Source organism: Aegilops tauschii, chromosome 5 (genome assembly GCF_002575655.3).
Source record: "Aegilops tauschii subsp. strangulata cultivar AL8/78 chromosome 5, Aet v6.0, whole genome shotgun sequence".
NCBI classification, from domain to species: Eukaryota; Viridiplantae; Streptophyta; class Magnoliopsida; order Poales; family Poaceae; genus Aegilops; species Aegilops tauschii.
In genome coordinates, this window is record NC_053039.3 from 507,568,071 (window position 1) to 507,585,393 (window position 17,323).

The following is a 17,323-nucleotide window of genomic DNA, read 5'->3' on the forward strand; positions in this document are numbered from 1 at the left end:
GCTATTCGCGATGTTTGACACCACGAAAGTAGAAATCAAGTAGGAGCATCAATTGTTGATGGTTAGTAAAACCACTAGTTTCAAGAAGGGCAAGGGAAAGAAGGGATACTTCATGAAACGGCAAATCAGTTGCTGCTCTAGTAAAGAAACCCAAGGTTGAACCCAAACCCGAGACTAAGTGCTTCTGTGATGAGGGGAACGGTCACTGAAGCAGAACTACCCTAGATACTTGGTAGATGAGAAGGCAGGCAAGGTCGACAGAAGTATATTGGATATACATTATATTAATGTGTACTTTACTAGTACTCCTAGTAGCACCAGGGTATTAGATACCGGTTCGGTTGCTAAGTGTTGGTAACTCGAAATAAAAGGCTACAGAATAAACGGAGACTAGCTAAAGGTGAGATGACGATATGTGTTGGAAGTGTTTCCAAGGTTGATGTGATCAAGCATCGCATGCTCCCTCTACCATCGAGATTGGGGTTAAACCTGAATAATTATTATTTGGTGTTTGCGTTGAGCATAGACATGATTGGATTATGTTTATCGCAATACGGTTATTCATTAAAGGAGAATAATGGTTATTTTGTCTATTTGAATAATACCTTCAATGGTCTTGCACCTAAAATGAATGGTTTATTGAATCTCGATCGTAGTGATACACATGTTCATGCCAAAAGATATAAGATAGTAATGATAGTACCACATACTTGTGGCACTGCCACTTGAGTCATATTGGTATAAAACGCATGAAGAAGCTCCATGTTGATGGATCTTTGGACTCACTCGTTTTTGAAAAGATTGAGACATGCGAACCATGTCTATTAGTATATATGCATGAAGAAAGTCCATACAGATGGATCATTTGGACTCACTTGATTTTGAATCACTTGAGACATGCAAATCATACCACATGGGCAAGATGACTGAAAGGCCTCGTTTTCAGTAAGATGGAACAAGAAAGCAACTTGTTGGAAGTGATACATTTTGATGTGTGCAGTCCAATGAGTGCTGAGGCACGCAGTGGATATCGTTATGTTCTTACTTCATAGATGATTTGAGTAGATGCTGAGAATATTTACTTGATAAAACACAAGTCTGAATTATTGAAAGTTTCAAGTAATTTCAGAGTGAAGTTGAAGATCGTCGTGACAAGAGGATAAAATGTCTATGATATGATCATAGAGATATCTGAGTTACGAGTTTGGCACACAATTAAGACATTGTGGAAAGTGTTTCACAATAAATACCGCCTGGAACACCATAGTGTGATGGTGTGTCCAAACATCATAACTGCACCCTATTGGATATGGTGCATACCATGATGTCTCTTATCGAATTACCACTATCGTTTATGGGTTAGGCATTACTGACAACCGCATTCACTTTAAATAGGGCACCACGCAATTCCGTTGAGACGACACAGTATGAACTATGGTTTAGAGAAACCTAAGCTATCGTTTCTTAAAAGTTTGGGGCTGCGACGCTTATGTGAAAATGTTTCAGGCTGATAAGCTCGAACCCAAAGCGGATAAATGCATCTTCATGGAATACCCAAAACAGTTGGGTATACCTCCTATTTCAGATCCGGAAGCAAGGTGATTGTTTCTAGAAACAGGTCCTTTCTCGAGGAAAAGTTTCTCTCGAAAGAATTGAGTGGGAGGATGGTGGAGACTTGATGAGGTTATTGAACCGTCACTTCAACTAGTGTGTAGCAGGGCACATGAAGTTGTTCCTGTGGCACCTACATCAATTGAAGTGGAAGCTTATGATAGTGATCATGAAACTTCGGATCAAGTCACTGCCAAACCTCGTAGGACAACAAGGATGCGTACTACTTCAGAGTGGTACGTAATCCTGTCTTGGAAGTCATGTTGCTAGACAACAATGAACCTACGAGCTATGGAGAAGCGATGGTGGGCCCGGATTCCGACGAATGGCTCGAGGCCATAAAATCCGAGAGGATCCATGTATGAAAACAAAGTATAGACTTTGAAAGAACTACTTGATGGTCGTAAGGCTGTTGGGTACAGATGGATTTTAAAGGGAAGACAGACAATGATGGTAAGTGTCACCATTAAGAAAGCTCGACTTGTCCTTAAGATGTTTTCCGGCAAGTTCAAGGAGTTGACTGCGATGAGACTTTCTCACTCGTAGCGATGCTAAGAGTCTGTTGGAATTGTATTAGCAGTTACTGCATTATTTATGAAATCTTGCAGATAGGATGTCAAAACATTGTTTCCTCGACGATTTTCTTGAGGAAAGGTTGTATGTGATACAACCAGAAGGTTTTGTCAATCCTGAAAGATGCTAACAAGTATGCAAAGCTCCAGCAATCCTTCTAAGGATTGGAGTAAGCATCTCGGAGTTGGAATGAACGCTTTGATGAGATGATCAAAGATTTTGGGTTTATACAAAGTTCATGAGAAACTTGTGTTTCCAAAGAAGTGAGTGGGAGCATTATAGAATTTCTGATGAGTATATGTTGTTGACATATTGTTGATCAGAAATGATGTAGAATTTCTGGAAAGCATACAGGGTTATTTGAAAAGTGTTTTTTAATGGAAAACCTGGATTAAGCTACTTGAACATTGAGCATCAAGATCTATAAGGATAGATCAAAAACGCTTAATAGTACTTTCAAATGAATACATACCGTGACAAGATTTTGAAGGAGTTCAAAATAGATCAGCAAAGAAGGAGTTCTTGGCTGTGTTACAAGGTGTGAGTATTGAGTAAGACTCAAGACCTGACCACAGCAGAAGAGAGAGAAAGGACGAAGGTCGTCCCCTATGCTTTAGACGAAGGTCACCCCAAAACACTCATCACTCAATTGTCTGGTAACTTCCAACTTTATTTTACTGGGCCCATGACCCTTTCTTTAATCTACAAGATACGTACGTGTTCAAATATTTATAACACTCGTATGATCAGAATTGACATTTCGTTCCAAACTAGTGAAGAACAAAATGGTACGCTTAGGAAAAAATTGGTTACCACCCGCATGGATCCGCCAATAGCACTTCAATTACTCCTCGTCTATACCCGTGATGCTGAGCCCGAACAAGTAAGGCCGGTCGTTGTGGGCCATCCGCTACAGGTAGTACTACGATCATGGCTCTTTACGTCTAGTACCATGGGTCATCCGGATACATCACTACCACCATGAGTTGTCTGATACTACCAGTAGCACTATCGATCCTCGGATCCCTTTTAGCACAATGGGTCATCAGAAAATGCTAACACCACGAGCAGTCCCCAACGAGTTAAGACGGATTCTCACGACAAGAGTTGGCTATCAACACTATGTGTATTCCGAACCCAAAACTATGTTCACATGGTGCCCAGCTGGGCGGTCCCGCCAATAGCACTTCAAGTGCTCCTCGTCTCGACCCCGACTACCGGTAGTTATCGGTGACTCGGACTTGGACTATCCGTGACTCTTTTCCTCCGATCTCCACCGGCCGGTGTGCTGGCCCCCTCTCCCTTCGGCCGCTGTTCCGGCGACAGGAGGGAGAGGGGACCCCGTTCCTCCGCTCTGTAGTTAGGTTTTGGATTTTTAGGTCGTGGTGCGTCGTTGGGGTGGTGGGAGCGGCGCCCGGACGAATAAATCTGCCTCAACCCCACTCCCACACCGGCGGTGTCCTTCATGGCGGCGTCTCGGAGTTGATGGCATCGTGTCTCTGTCGATCCCTCAGATCGACAGCGTTAGGGTTCATGGATGGTGTTGACGAGGCCGCGACGGCGACTCCATCAGGTGTGTCTCTCCTTCTGCTCTGTCCCCGTTGCTGTGGCGTTGTCTCCGACGTCATGGTAGAGCAGGGAGGTTTTGCCGTTCAGGAGTACGCGCAGGCGGTTGTCTACGCAAGTGACAGCTGGAAGATGGAGTATCTTGTGTTGGGTCTGTGGTCGAAGGCGGTCAGTTCTGGTTTCCTTCTCCGATGTCGTCGTCATGCGAGGGTGTCAGTTCTGAAGTTCGATGGCGTGTCCGGGGACATGTTGCCCCGGTCTGATTCTTTCAACGGCTATGGTTTTGCTTTTGGCAAACTACTTTGGAGGTCCGTAAAGCTGCTGATCAGCAATGGAGCCGCGTCGAGCTTGGGCGAAGAGGTGATCTGTCTTTTTACCCTTTGGTGGCCGCTTCGGTGGTGTCGAAGGAAAGTGACAGGCGCTGGTATTTTGCATAGTATTTTCCTATCTTTTCAGTCATGTATGACCGGTGCTTACGTGCCTTGTAACTTGATCTTTATTCTATATAAATGAGACACGTATTACCATGCAAAAAAAAGTTACCAGACAATTATTTTGGCCAAAGCCCGCGCGCAGGCGAGAAACAGACGTGCCAGAAAATTTGGTGTTTCGTCAATCAATCTTTCCGATTTTAAAGGAGCAATCAATCTTATATCACGCGCGTATCTATCGCCCCTTCCCAAATATTCTCATGCTCCGCTCCCACCTCCCCCATTATGTGCAACAACCTCTGATCACCTCCGATTCACACGCGACCTTCTCCTCCAAGGCCAGTCCCATCGAACGCCGCCGACCTGTTCACCGGCTGTATCGGAGCCGCCGTCCTCACCCACGGGAACGGAGCTGCCGCCGACCGCCCATCTGCCCTGCGGAATACGACGTCACTGCTTGTTCTTCGTCCACACGTTGGATTTAAGGTGAGAATGCCGGCTCTTATCAGTTAGAACTAAGGCAACGCATGAGATGATTTCAAACGAAAGAATGGGTTCCGCTTATTCTCTGCATGAACCCATCATGAGATCTTATGGGTTTTTCTCTGAATTTTGCTCCGTCCACAGCATCGTGATCCGCCTCTCTGCTCGTCACCGGCGCTAACTCTCTCAGCCATGCCATCTTGCAACGACTCGCGCCAGCATATAGAAATAAAAACCAAGAATATCGGTAAGTTTGTTTAAACAGGCTCGTACATGATTATGTTGGAATGTTCATTTATTTGGCGTCCTGGGTACCGCCCGCAGGTACATGAATTAGCACAGCTGGACAATAAAAATCGGAGCGCCCAGCAACAACCGTACGTCAACAGGGCCTGACTCGCCGCCGCTTGGCCTGTGCCACCACCCACCTAGCCTGTGCGATACAACGGTACTGCTTCCTCTTCATCCACCCATTCGCAAGACGGTGAGAACGCCTGATCTTAGTCAACAGTCACAAAGAAACCATCACAATCTGCATTCGAATGAATTGATCCAGTCTATCTTTGTGCATATTTTCCAGGAATGGCTAGTTCGTCCAATAGTTATGCTGACACAGAATTACCACTACCAGACGTAACCAATCAGGTATGTTAATCCCAGTTAGGTTAAAATCTTTGAAAACACATAGTTCTTTTACCCATTACACATATTTCAGGCTTTTTTGGAGGAACTCAGTGTGAAACATGCAAATATGAGGTTATCGTGCTCACCTTCAAGGTTCGCGGACACGATCGACAGATTAGATCCTGACCACCAAAAGGTCGTCTGCAGTAAAACTGGTCTTGGAGGGCCCGGCGTATTATGTTGGTGCTACTAGCCAGTGGAAAACCACTTGCTATACTAACATACCACAACAGAGGACGGGTATGTATATCTATATGATCTCACCTACACAACAATACTTAATTAACTTCAACTTTACATCACAGTTATGCGTCGCTATCTAATTCAGGCACAAACACATATTTTCAGCTGGAAAATATTTTCAAGCCTGCTGCGTTCAGATTGCTACAAGCTTCGGAAAAAAAAATCATACAAGAATCCTATAACGGTAAGTTCTACACAACTAGCATTTCATGTCATGTAGTTCTACCTTTCATGATTGCATGTAACACACCACTATTTCCTCTATAGACAGACGAGTACGAAGCAAGCATTCCAGAAGAACGAAAAGGTGCAGATGACGACGTCACGATCATCATCAACCCTGATGTTACAAACAAACCAGACACATCTGGTGCCCCAAAGCGTAAACGTGGACACCCGAGGAAGAATGCCCCTCCTAGTAATCCAGTCAAACAACAATTTGACACCAAGACTATCGCTAAACAAGTGAGGTTAATGGACGCAATCGCAGACTATCAAGCGTGGTGTCTAGCCCATTCGTACAGCCATGAATGGGCTACACGGAGTGTCACTTCAAGGGCAGTTCCACATGATTGTTCTTCGTAGCATGTTCTTTGAATTAAAGACTACACTTATGTTCTGATGTTTTTGCATATTATTTCTACTATTATGTTTTGCATTGCGAATGTGTGATACTTACTGTCCATCCAAATGTGTGACACTTAGTGTCCATCCAAACACCACACGCTTGTGTTGCTATTGTGCCACTTGTCATAATAAGTGATGATACATATGTGCTGCATTAATGGTCTCTTGTCAGGGGCATAGTTTGGCCTGACTTCTCATAGGTTTTAAACCAGGTAATGCTGCATGTTTGACTTCTATCATTTGCACCAACTGATCCGAACCTATCTGCATCAGAGAATCCTGATTTTTAAAACAGTACCAGAAGTAACTACTTACAAATGCATGCTCCCCATTCTATACGGCGCCAAACACTGCCTAATTATATAGTTCTGGTTTAAGTCGGCGATGATTATGGCTGACACAGGGTAATGAGAGAAGCATTTTTTGTGAAAGAAAAGAATGTTTATAACCATTTAAGGAAGAAAAACCATAGCATGTAAATATCGTGGCTGACACAGGGTAATGAGCAATGATGTAAATATCATGGTTACACTACTAATCACGAGTTGAGTGTGAGATTATTACCTCCCAACAAAAGGAACAGAATCAATAATTCAGCTAGTTTGATGGATTACTACGGTCGACTCCACAAGAAAAACTACAGGCTGCAGCAGCATCTGTCAACGCACACACACAATCGTATTGTCAAATGCCAGCCTCTCCTGCAGAATATAAGAAATAATAGCATCAGGAATACCATGTACCATTTTTGATAAAGACATGTCAACAAGAGTTGGTACATTGCAGCTTGTGTTGCATCGAGACTAATGCAATACATGGAGCTAACAAATTTCCAAGTAATAAATCCGTGCCCAACTCTGTTGGGTAACAATACTGAAACAGATGTCCCAGCTAGCTTTACTCTAAAGGAGTTCAGCTTACTAACTAAACAGCTAGGACAACAATAAGAACCAGCATAAGATCAGCAATGTACAAATAGATGCTAAACTTGCTCATTGGCAAAATAGGTTGTGCATGCTTCTTCTGTTCCATACTAAAGGTGACTACCATATTTGTCAAGGATGATTATGGCTGAGGCATGGTAATGCACTTGTAGCCATGCGTGCAAAGCGGGCAAGAAATTCATATAAAGCAGGTATTCTTTCAAATTGAGCCAATTCTGGTTTTCGAAGATATACTATACATAATTATTGTCCCTTCTATACGGCCCCATACACTGGCTAAATAATCAGAACTATGTTTGAGGCACGGGTCATGTACGTCTTGAGCTCCCGATTCACCTTCTCCTCGTCCCACATGAACCCCTGGATGTTCTGCACCCACTCGAAGTAGCTCACCACTCCGCCGGAGTTGGCCAGGATGTCCGGTAGGATCAGCATGCCCTTCTTTGCCAGAATCCGCACCACGAACATGTACATTTCTCTACTCTCAGTCAATGTGTGAAATGTGTCAACAAATGCAGCTTAGTTTTGTGGCAAAATGTTGGTGTTCTTGCCTCGTCGGTCTCGGGGTCTGTTGGGTGGTTAGAAGCCTCGATGATGTACTCTGCTTTGATGGCATCAGCATTGTCCCTAGGAGAAGAAGACAATCGAATGGACTTTTTATTAACAAAAATGTTTTCAGATACAGAAAAAAATAACAGCCAGGAGGATACTTTAACTGAGCTTCAGAGCAGTAATCTGATAGAAGATAGAATGAGGTGAGGTGGGACGAGGAAAAAGAAGATTACTTGTTTATCACTCCTCCCAGAGCTGCCGGGAGGAGCACGTCGCAATCTTCCGTCAGCAGCGAGGTCGGGTCGACGGCGTCGGCTCCGTGGGAGCCCTTGATCCCGCGGTTCTCTGCCGAGTGCTTCATCAACTTGGCTATGTCAATGCCATTGGAGTTCTTGACAGCAGCTATCTTTTTTCATACCTACGATCAGCAGCTATCACCTAGGAGAAATGCATGTATAAGAAACTCAGCCAGCTTGTGAGTTGTTTATTCCCTTGTGTAAACACTGAGGTCACAAGTTCATCAGTTGTTTGGCCTGTTGCTGCAGTCAAGTAGCATGTATGAAGTGTAAAAGTTTGTCAGTAGCATGAGACTTGTAAACCAAAGTGCAGCATGAATCACGCAGGGAACTACTCAGATTACAAACCAACAACAACCTCAACAATTTCATTCACTAGAAGAAATCAAAGTCGTTTCTTTCAGATTTTTGCAATCACCAACAACTTGATATTCACTTTTTCTGAATCTTACATTCACCAATACAGATTATTCCCATTTTGAAGCTTCAGTATAGAGAACAATTGAAATCAGCAAGAGGGTCATCTAAAGTAAACAAGCTACATGGTGGTTATCCAATAATGGATGAGCCACTGTGGGGAAATGGCTATAGTCCAATGCATAATTAGAAGAACAGTGTCTGAACTCTGAATCTCCAATTGTAATTGTTTTTCACAGCACGTAGGTTCTGAATCCATACCGACTCTAATCACTACCTACTGACTCTAATCAAGAGCATTGAGAAGGGGGAGATATACCTCTGTACTCCGGCTCCTTTAGCTGAACTCCTCCACCTATCGCTGGGACGACCGATCCCGGAGTGGCCGTCAAACCCGCGCTGTATGAGAACTAGAGATGCCTCGGCGGTCAACTGCCTCTTGGACGGCTACGGCCGCCGAACTGGTGCAGGTTGCTCTTCCTCTTCCTTTGGACGGTTACCACCGCCGTGCGCTCGATCTAGCTCTTGACGGCGAGAAGCCGCGACCGCATTAGATGTTTGTCCTCCAGCCCCTGGGACCCCTCCGCCGCCGCCGCCGGGGTCATCGGCTCCGCCTCCTCGCCCGAGCGGCCATCCTCGCCGACCACTCAGCCGCCGCCGCCGCCTGAGTCATCGGTGGCACCGCCCTATCCTACCAAGCTGCTTCGAACAGATAGGGCAACGAGGGGAGCGAACATAACATGTATCGGCTTACTGATATTGGACGGATTTACCCTTTTAGATAATAAGTAGCCCCACCATAATTTTGTAATGGTCCCACTATTATTTGTAATTTCGTGTAATTTTAATCCCGTAACTCCTTGTAACTCCTATTTCTCTACCGTTTGATTGCAGTGGATGAACGGTCCCTAAAATAGCCAATCACTGTAACCGTTGTAATATTTGTGACGTACGTGACATCGTGTATATCCTCTGCATATTATTCTGCTACACAATGCGATATCCAATTACTTTCCTTTCTTTCACCTAATAAGGAAACATATCTGGTCCAGGTCTATCTAGTCCAGGTCTGAATATGCATGCAGTCATGCGACCATACACGTGGGATTGGCAAAAATATTAATTCTGGGCCGGACAGTTAAATCAAGAGGAAGATCAATTACTGGAGACAGACTTAATGCCTCTGATGTTGAAAATCAGGTGGAATCAAAAGTTTGCTAATTATTTGGCTTTCAAAAAAGAAAGTTGGCTTATTATTTGGAAGGAACTTAAATCTTGAAAATGTAGCTGTCAAACAAGATGTGGTCCCTTCATATAACCTCCAACGAGCTCCTATTTCAACACCCACCCCTGTCCTCACCAATTTCCGATCAATCACCACTCTCATCAATGGAGGATGTGCACGCACCAATGGATGTTCAGCTCGCACCACAAGAGGCTTTGCCCGCCCCTTAGGAGGCTGCGCGCAACGTGAATGCCCTAGCAGATGTTGTCGAATACATTTTTTAATTTATCATTATTGTTCCCCACTAAGATGAGGCATTAAAGTAAGTTGTATTGCTCTGTCATGTTTTCCTGTTAACCATGTTGTATTACTCTCGTACACAGCAGGCTCGATATCAGTTGTAGCCCACATGTACACTCACAAATTCCTTTATCGTCTATTAATAACATATAGTACGTAATTAACCACGATAGTTTTGGCTTCTCAGGCTCGGTCTTGTAGCAGTCACCGGTATATTATGTGCATAGGCTTGGTTGTTTAGGTGTCATATATTTTTGTGTAACCTCACGTTGTAAGAGTAACGTTTTGTCATCCATCAATTTATTTTCCTCCGTCATCCACATCGCCCTGTTTTTTCTATCCTTCGTCTAAAAATAAGTTCACAATAGTTTGAAGACAGCAATTCATAAGTTGGATCTCACTCACGTATGTCAATTCTACTTACGATGTATGTGGGTTCTGGGAATGACACGCATGTACTTGGTTTCAATATGCATGGCTTCTGATTGCATGGTAACAATTTTCTAATGTAAGTGTCAATTCTTAATTAGGCAAAACCTATTTAGTGTTCCTGATGGTTCTTTGCTAATGTACTTGAACGTACCAACAAATATATTGCCTGATTAGCTTTTCATCTAGACTTGTGTAGTACACTGACTATTAGGAAAGTGTTGCTGAATGCTATGATTTGGTTTACTGCTCTTCCTTAATTGACTACTTCTAATTAGAAGCTTACATGCCAAGGATTCATCCCGCAGTTGAATGTTCAAGTGTATGACGAATGATATATCCAAACAAAATATGTTGGGTTATAAATTGCATTTAATTAATTATATTTAATTTATTACTTTACACTTCATTAATTCCCGAGGAGTACCTTGTGTAAGCAAGGAGCATCAAGAAGGCGAGTTCCTCTAGGTATGAACATCCCTGGATCTTTCTCCTATAAAAGTGTAATAGTTATTGAATTAGGATCATGTTTGGTTCAGGTATACTATCAAATTGCAAATGAAGAACAGCAGCGGAGATAGTGCCAGCTTATAAAAATCTCATAGTCACTACAATTGATCGTAGATCTAATCAGCGTTCCTATTAGATGGGCTGCAACTGAAGAAAAACATATCATTCAGAGATTTTAGGCTAACAGTCTATTCTGGACGTTGCAAGTGTGACATACCCCTAACTTTTTAAGTGATGAACATAGTTCACTGCCTAAATTTGCATAGCCAAGAAAACTTTTTTCTTAATGAAATCTCACCATTAGATTTGATAATTTATAGCATGCTTTATCTTGAATTTTTTGTATGTTCACCTACAAAAGTATGCATGCAATTCTGAACACTTAATTTTCTGAAGCACATTTTATCGCAATAAAACCATGCATGCAATTCTGAACATGCCAGAAAACAAACAAATAAACATACACTTCTGAAGAAATATATCATGGCAGTCATAATATTGAGTCATTTCATGTAATAAAAATTGCATAAGGAGAAAATGCTTCGATGGAATAATCTAAAATTATTCACAATGGATATGTAATACTCCAACTTGTATATCTACAACCAATAATATCCCAACTGAATGAATGGAAGGTGCACCCACCTATGTAGTCCAGATTTTTGATTAAATGCACACACTTAAACAAAACAGAAGATAAGTTTAACACAAATAGTAGGCCTATAATGAAATTTAGACATCCTTGATGCTTGGAAAGACGAACCTAATTTAGAACTTGGAGCTCATCGACACGAGCGGCGGATGCGGCGGGGTGGAGGGGAGAAGGACGAGAGAGGTTGAGTGAGTGGAGAGGAGAGGAGGGATAAGGTTGCAATCTTTTTTTGAGAATTCCATTTTTTAGGGCGTAGATTGGGTGCTAGTTGGGCCGTGCTGGATAGCTAATTTGGGCCATGGATCGGCAACGTTTGCTCTACGGAAAAAATTAGATAATTAAAGTATATATATACCTCACAAAAACAATTCAAGTATATATATAGATATTAAATGGTTCATACAAATAAATATTTGTTATACTTATTAGATATATTTAATTTAGAGTATCACAAAAAAATTGAGAGAAGAAACCGAATATACTTGGTTTATGTTGGTTTGGTTGCATGTTTTTATCTTTTGTTGGACAATTTTCCATAGCTTATATAAATAATTTGAAATGATTTAAGAAATTTTAGATGACTACTTATTTATATATGAACATAATAGTTGGTTGTTTTCCCCAAGATAAATGCAACATCTTTTTTTAACAAAATGAAAAAGGGTTTTCTTTTTCACAAAATAAAACAGTTGTGTTAGTTTCACTTTTATTTTTTTATATATTATATATGTTTCTATGATGCAGTAGAAAATATCGTTTATATTTCATCAGATATAGAAAGTGATGTGTTCCGACATACGCACTGATGTAACGATGATGGACCGGACTGAAACACCACGAGAGGAGGTGCATATAACTAATCATTCTTTGTATGTATGTTATACATGATAATACAAGTGGTGTATTTTTATATATTATTATTTTTAGAATATAGGAGACATAGATATGGATTTTGGAGATGCACAAAAAGAATCCATCAACAAGGGTTCCGAAGCGGCGTCGCTGAAAGGGGCCGAAAATTCACCGAGTTTTTGCAACATAATGATGTGGAAGCGGTGATATCTCATAACAAACCAAAAAAGGATGCCAATTTAAATGTTATCGCACAAGGTATGTTTTCAATATTATTATCAATCTTTCCTTTGTCATATGCCTTTTGTATTCAACTAACTTGGCTCATTTGTTTACTAATTTGGCTCATTTTTGTATCATGTCGACAGATTATGTTTATATAACTCTTGTAAAATATTTCAAGAGCCCGTGGCAACGCACGGACATTCTACTACTTTTTCTAGGGTACCAGGTCACTTAATCTTGATCGCGTATAACAAGATAAGAGCTGAACATAAATACAATTGATACGGCTTCGGTTGAGTAAAACATAAACATCCATTTGGTAGACAGTAGCTGGTACGTCGCCGTGTCCAGGAGCCGGAGCTAGCCGCCTCTTGCTCAGGTCTGCGTCAGCCAGTAAGAACAACTCTATGAGAATCATCAAAAGAGCAGTCTCCATAATCATTATGAAATGCATTATACAAAATCTTATATACTTAAGAGAGTGATCCTCGCTACTTTTAACTATCTCAATATGGATGTTTTTACATTATCAATGTTAGTGTGGTTGCTACGCCCAGTAGCATCCGTCTGACATATGCATAAGAGCCCTCTATCATGCAACATGCATTAGTGCATTATAAGTGGTTTTAAATTACATTCCATAAATTATGACATGCACTACAACTCACTACTACATGCTTTTCCTAGGCATGCAACCATGCCACGACAACAAGTCATGCATGTAAGTTATAAGTTATATTTTATTGCATTAGCATATTCATGTAGCGCTGCGTCATCATCAGTTCATGCATGTAAGTCATCAATTTTCTTTTACATTAGATTTTTTTTAGAATTTTTACATTAGATATTGTGCTCTCATAGACATGGTATATGTGTTGGGCACTTGGAGCATACGTATATAATTGACCCTTCACTTTTTTATTTATAAATGACACTTTTCCTCAAATGCTAAATAGCTACTCCATCTGTTTCAAAATAAGTGTCGGGGAGTACAACCCGCTACCTATTTTTGCTAACCATGCAACCATGCCTTCTCGGCAACCCGTGCCTATAAGTTTTGAGCTACGTTTTTTTGCAATAGTATATCCCTGCAGCACGGCTATTCCATGTCAACAGTTTATGCATGTAAATCATCAGTTAATTCTTATGCAATAAGTTTTGTGCTCTTATGGACACGGTATATGTGTTGGACGCTTGGACCACCCTCATATAATTTATTCTTCACTATTTTTAGAAACAACGCTCTTTTAACTACAATCAAATTTTTTTTTTGCTTTCATACACCACTTTTAGCGTCCAGAAACATCCACCCTCGAGAGTCAGATCCTATCTCGAAGGAGGCTCTTGTCCTCCACAGCCATGGCCACCACAAACAAGAGGGGAAAACCTTCTTCCTCCTAGAGGAGGCCAAGGAAGAAGGAGAAGGAGGGAGCTCCTCCCTTCCTTCCTACACCGCCGGAACACCTCCGGAGGGACCATCATCACCGCCATTGCCTCCAACACTCATCTACTTTCACATCGACATTGGAGAGTCCTAGAATAACTCACTAAACTTGGTCGGGTGAAGAAGGGCAGGCTCAGAATTGAGGCATTTAATACGAATGGCCAATTATTTTGCTTTTGGTCCCGTGAATGTATAAAACTTTGAACACATCATATATGCTTTAAATAAGAGTTGCATTTGTTTGCAACTACTTAAATGTATGGTCTAATTGTTATGGACTTTGAAATTTTGACAGAAAGAAGAGAGCAGATAAGCAGGGAAATTTTGATGAGAAGGAGGGAGCTCCTCCCTTCCTTCCTACTCCGTCCGGTGGAATGTTCACGAAAACACATTCAAACCTGTCCGCGAACATCTTGGGGCGTCCATTTGGCGATCGCAGTTTGAGATGCCCTCCGTTCCGTAGAAATTTCAGTTGGCCTAGACCTAGATTGTCAAGAGCATGTTCTGGAAACAAAAAGTCTACCACCCTCCTGGGGCTTCTTTCACCGTACAAATTAATTCTAGCTCGCCCTAGGTTAACACTCAACAGTCATGTCACGTGTACGTTGTCACCAACACTACCGGTACACGAACACAGACCGACCGACCGACCGATCGTAGCTGCCGGCCGTGAAAGCATAGATGACGACGCCTTAGAGCAACTCTAGCAGACCCCGCATCCCGCTCCGGCCCGCAAAATAACAACCAAATTGCGGGTCGGGGCCGGAAAATCTGCACGATCAGACCCCGCATCCCGCCCTGGCCCGCAAATATTTTTGCGGGGCGCGGCAAATCTTCTCCCCCAACCTCTATCTTCACGTGCTGGGAGGCCGACCCGAGCTCAACCCCTATCCGCCGCGAGATTTGGCGGGAGGGACATTTCCGCGCGCCCTTTCCCGCTCCCCGCACCCTCCGCCACCATTGCCCCCCTCCGCAAGCTCTGCTTCCTCCTCCCCGGCCGTCCCTCGCCGCCATGGACGACCCCATGTTGTCCCCCGTCACCGTCGAGGTCGCGCACGCTCCTTCCCCTCGGGCGGATCTCGTCGCCGGCCATGTTGGCCCCGCTGCCGTAGCCCAAGCACAAGCCGCGCCTGCCTGCAAGCGGCAAGGCAACGTGTGATACGTCCCCAACGTATCTATAATTTTTGATTGTTCCATGCTATTATATTATCTGTTTTGGATGTTTAATATGCTTTATTATACACTTTTATATTATTTTTGGGACTAACCTATTAACCGAAGGCCCAGTGCAAATTGCTGCTTCTTTGCCTATTTCAGTGTTTCGCAGAAAAGGAATATCAAACGGAGTCCAAACGGAATGAAACCTTCGGGAGAGTTATTTTTGGAACAAACGTGATCCAGGGGACTTGGAGTGGACGTCAAGAAAGAAGCGAGGAGGCCACGAGGCAGGGAGGCGCGCCTGCCCCCCCCCCCCACCCGGGCGCGCCCCCACCCTCGTGGGCCCCTCGCAGCTCCACCGACCTACTTCTTCCTCCTATGTATACCCATATACCCTCAAAACTGTTGGAAATATGCCCTAGAGGCAATAATAAATGGTTATTATTATATTTCCTTGTTCATGATAATTGTCTATTGTTCATGCTATAATTGTGTTATCCGGAAATCGTAATACATGTGTGAACACATAGACCACAACGTGTCCCTAGTAAGCCTCTAATTGACTAGCTCGTTGATCAACAGATAGTCATGGTTTCCTGACTATGGACATTGGATGTCATTGATAACGGGATCACATCATTAGGAGAATGATGTGATGGACAAGACCCAATCCTAAGCATAGCATAAAAGATCGTGTAGTTCGTTTGCTAGAGCTTTTCCAATGTCAAGTATCTTTTCCTTAGACCATGAGATCGTGTAACTCCCGGATGCCGTAGGAGTGCTTTGGGTGTGCCAAACGTCACAACATAACTGGGTGACTATAAAGGTGCACTACGGGTATCTCCGAAAGTGTCTGTTGGGTTGGCACGGATCGAGACTGGGATTTGTCACTCCGTATGACGGAGAGGTATCTCTGGGCCCACTCGGTAATGCATCATCATAATGAGCTCAATGTGACTAAGGAGTTAGCCACAGGATCATGCATTACGGTACGAGTAAAGTGACTTGCCGGTAACGAGATTGAACAAGGTATTGGGATACCGACGATCGAATCTCGGGCAAGTAACATACCGATTGACAAAGGGAATTGTATACGGGATTGATTGAATCCTCGACATCGTGGTTCATCCGATGAGATCATCGTGGAACATGTGGGAGCCAAAATGGGTATCCAGATCTCGCTGTTGGTTATTGACCGGAGAGGTGTCTCGGTCATGTCTGCATGTCTCCCGAACCCGTAGGGTCTACACACTTAAGGTTCGGTGACGCTAGGGTTGTAGAGATATTAGTATGCGGAAACCCGAAAGTTGTTCGGAGTCCCGGATGAGATCCCGGACGTCACGAGGAGTTCCGGAATGGTCCGGAGGTGAAGAATTATATATAGGAAGTCCAGTTTCGGCCATCGGGAAAGTTTAGGGGGTTATCGGTATTGTACCGGGACCACCGGAAGGGTCCCGGGGGTCCACCGGGTGGGGCCACCTATCCCGGAGGGCCCCATGGGCTGAAGTGGGAAGGGAACCAGCCCTTAGTGGGCTGGAGCGCCCCCCTTGGGCCTCCCCCTGCGCCTAGGGTTGGAAACCCTGGGGTGGGGGGCGCCCCACTTGGCTTGGGGGGGAAGCCAACCCCCCTTCCCCCTTGGCCGCCGCCCCCCTTGGAGATCTGATCTCCCAGGGCCGGCGCCCCCCAGGGGTCCTATAAATAGTGGGGAGGAGGGAGGGCAGCAACACTACAGCCCCTGGCGCCTCCCTCTTCCCCTGCAACACCTCTCCCTCTCGCAGAAGCTTGGCGAAGCCCTGCCGAGACCCCGCTACTTCCACCACCACGCCGTCGTGCTGCTGGATCTCCATCAACCTCTCCTTCCCCCTTGCTGGATCAAGAAGAAGGAGACGTCGCTGCTCCGTACGTGTGTTGAACGCGGAGGTGCCGTCCGTTCGGCACTCGGTCATCGGTGATTTGGATCACGGCGAGTACGACTCCATCAACCCCGTTCATTGGAACGCTTCTGCTCGCGATCTACAAGGGTATGTAGATGCACTCCTTTCCCCTCGTTGCTAGTATACTCCATAGATGGATCTTGGTGATGCGTAGAAAATTTTAAAAT

At 43.7% G+C, this 17,323-nt stretch overlaps 1 protein-coding gene across 7 annotated transcripts; it reads right to left on the reverse strand.

Moving 5' to 3' along the window:
- Window positions 1-4,893: 4,893 nt before the first annotated feature.
- On the reverse strand, window positions 4,894-9,168 carry LOC109783006 (glutamate dehydrogenase 1, mitochondrial). Of its 7 annotated transcripts, none has more exons than XR_002237620.4 (6): window positions 8,747-9,168; window positions 7,948-8,253; window positions 7,479-7,789; window positions 6,783-6,919; window positions 5,435-5,612; window positions 4,894-5,158 (listed from the first exon to the last, which is right to left on the reverse strand). XR_002237620.4 is itself a non-coding variant. In XM_040391004.3 (4 exons), the coding sequence occupies exons 2-4, from the start codon at window positions 8,073-8,075 to the stop codon at window positions 6,878-6,880; spliced, it is 246 nt and encodes an 81-aa protein (XP_040246938.1). In that variant the 5' UTR covers window positions 8,076-8,253; window positions 8,747-9,163; the 3' UTR covers window positions 6,699-6,877. The 7 variants fall into 7 exon arrangements, 1 of the variants encoding a protein (XP_040246938.1); XR_005758140.3 differs by having other exon boundaries at window positions 7,499-7,789; window positions 8,747-9,167; XR_012183227.1 differs by having other exon boundaries at window positions 7,714-7,789; window positions 8,747-9,163.
- Window positions 9,169-17,323: the final 8,155 nt, after the last annotated feature.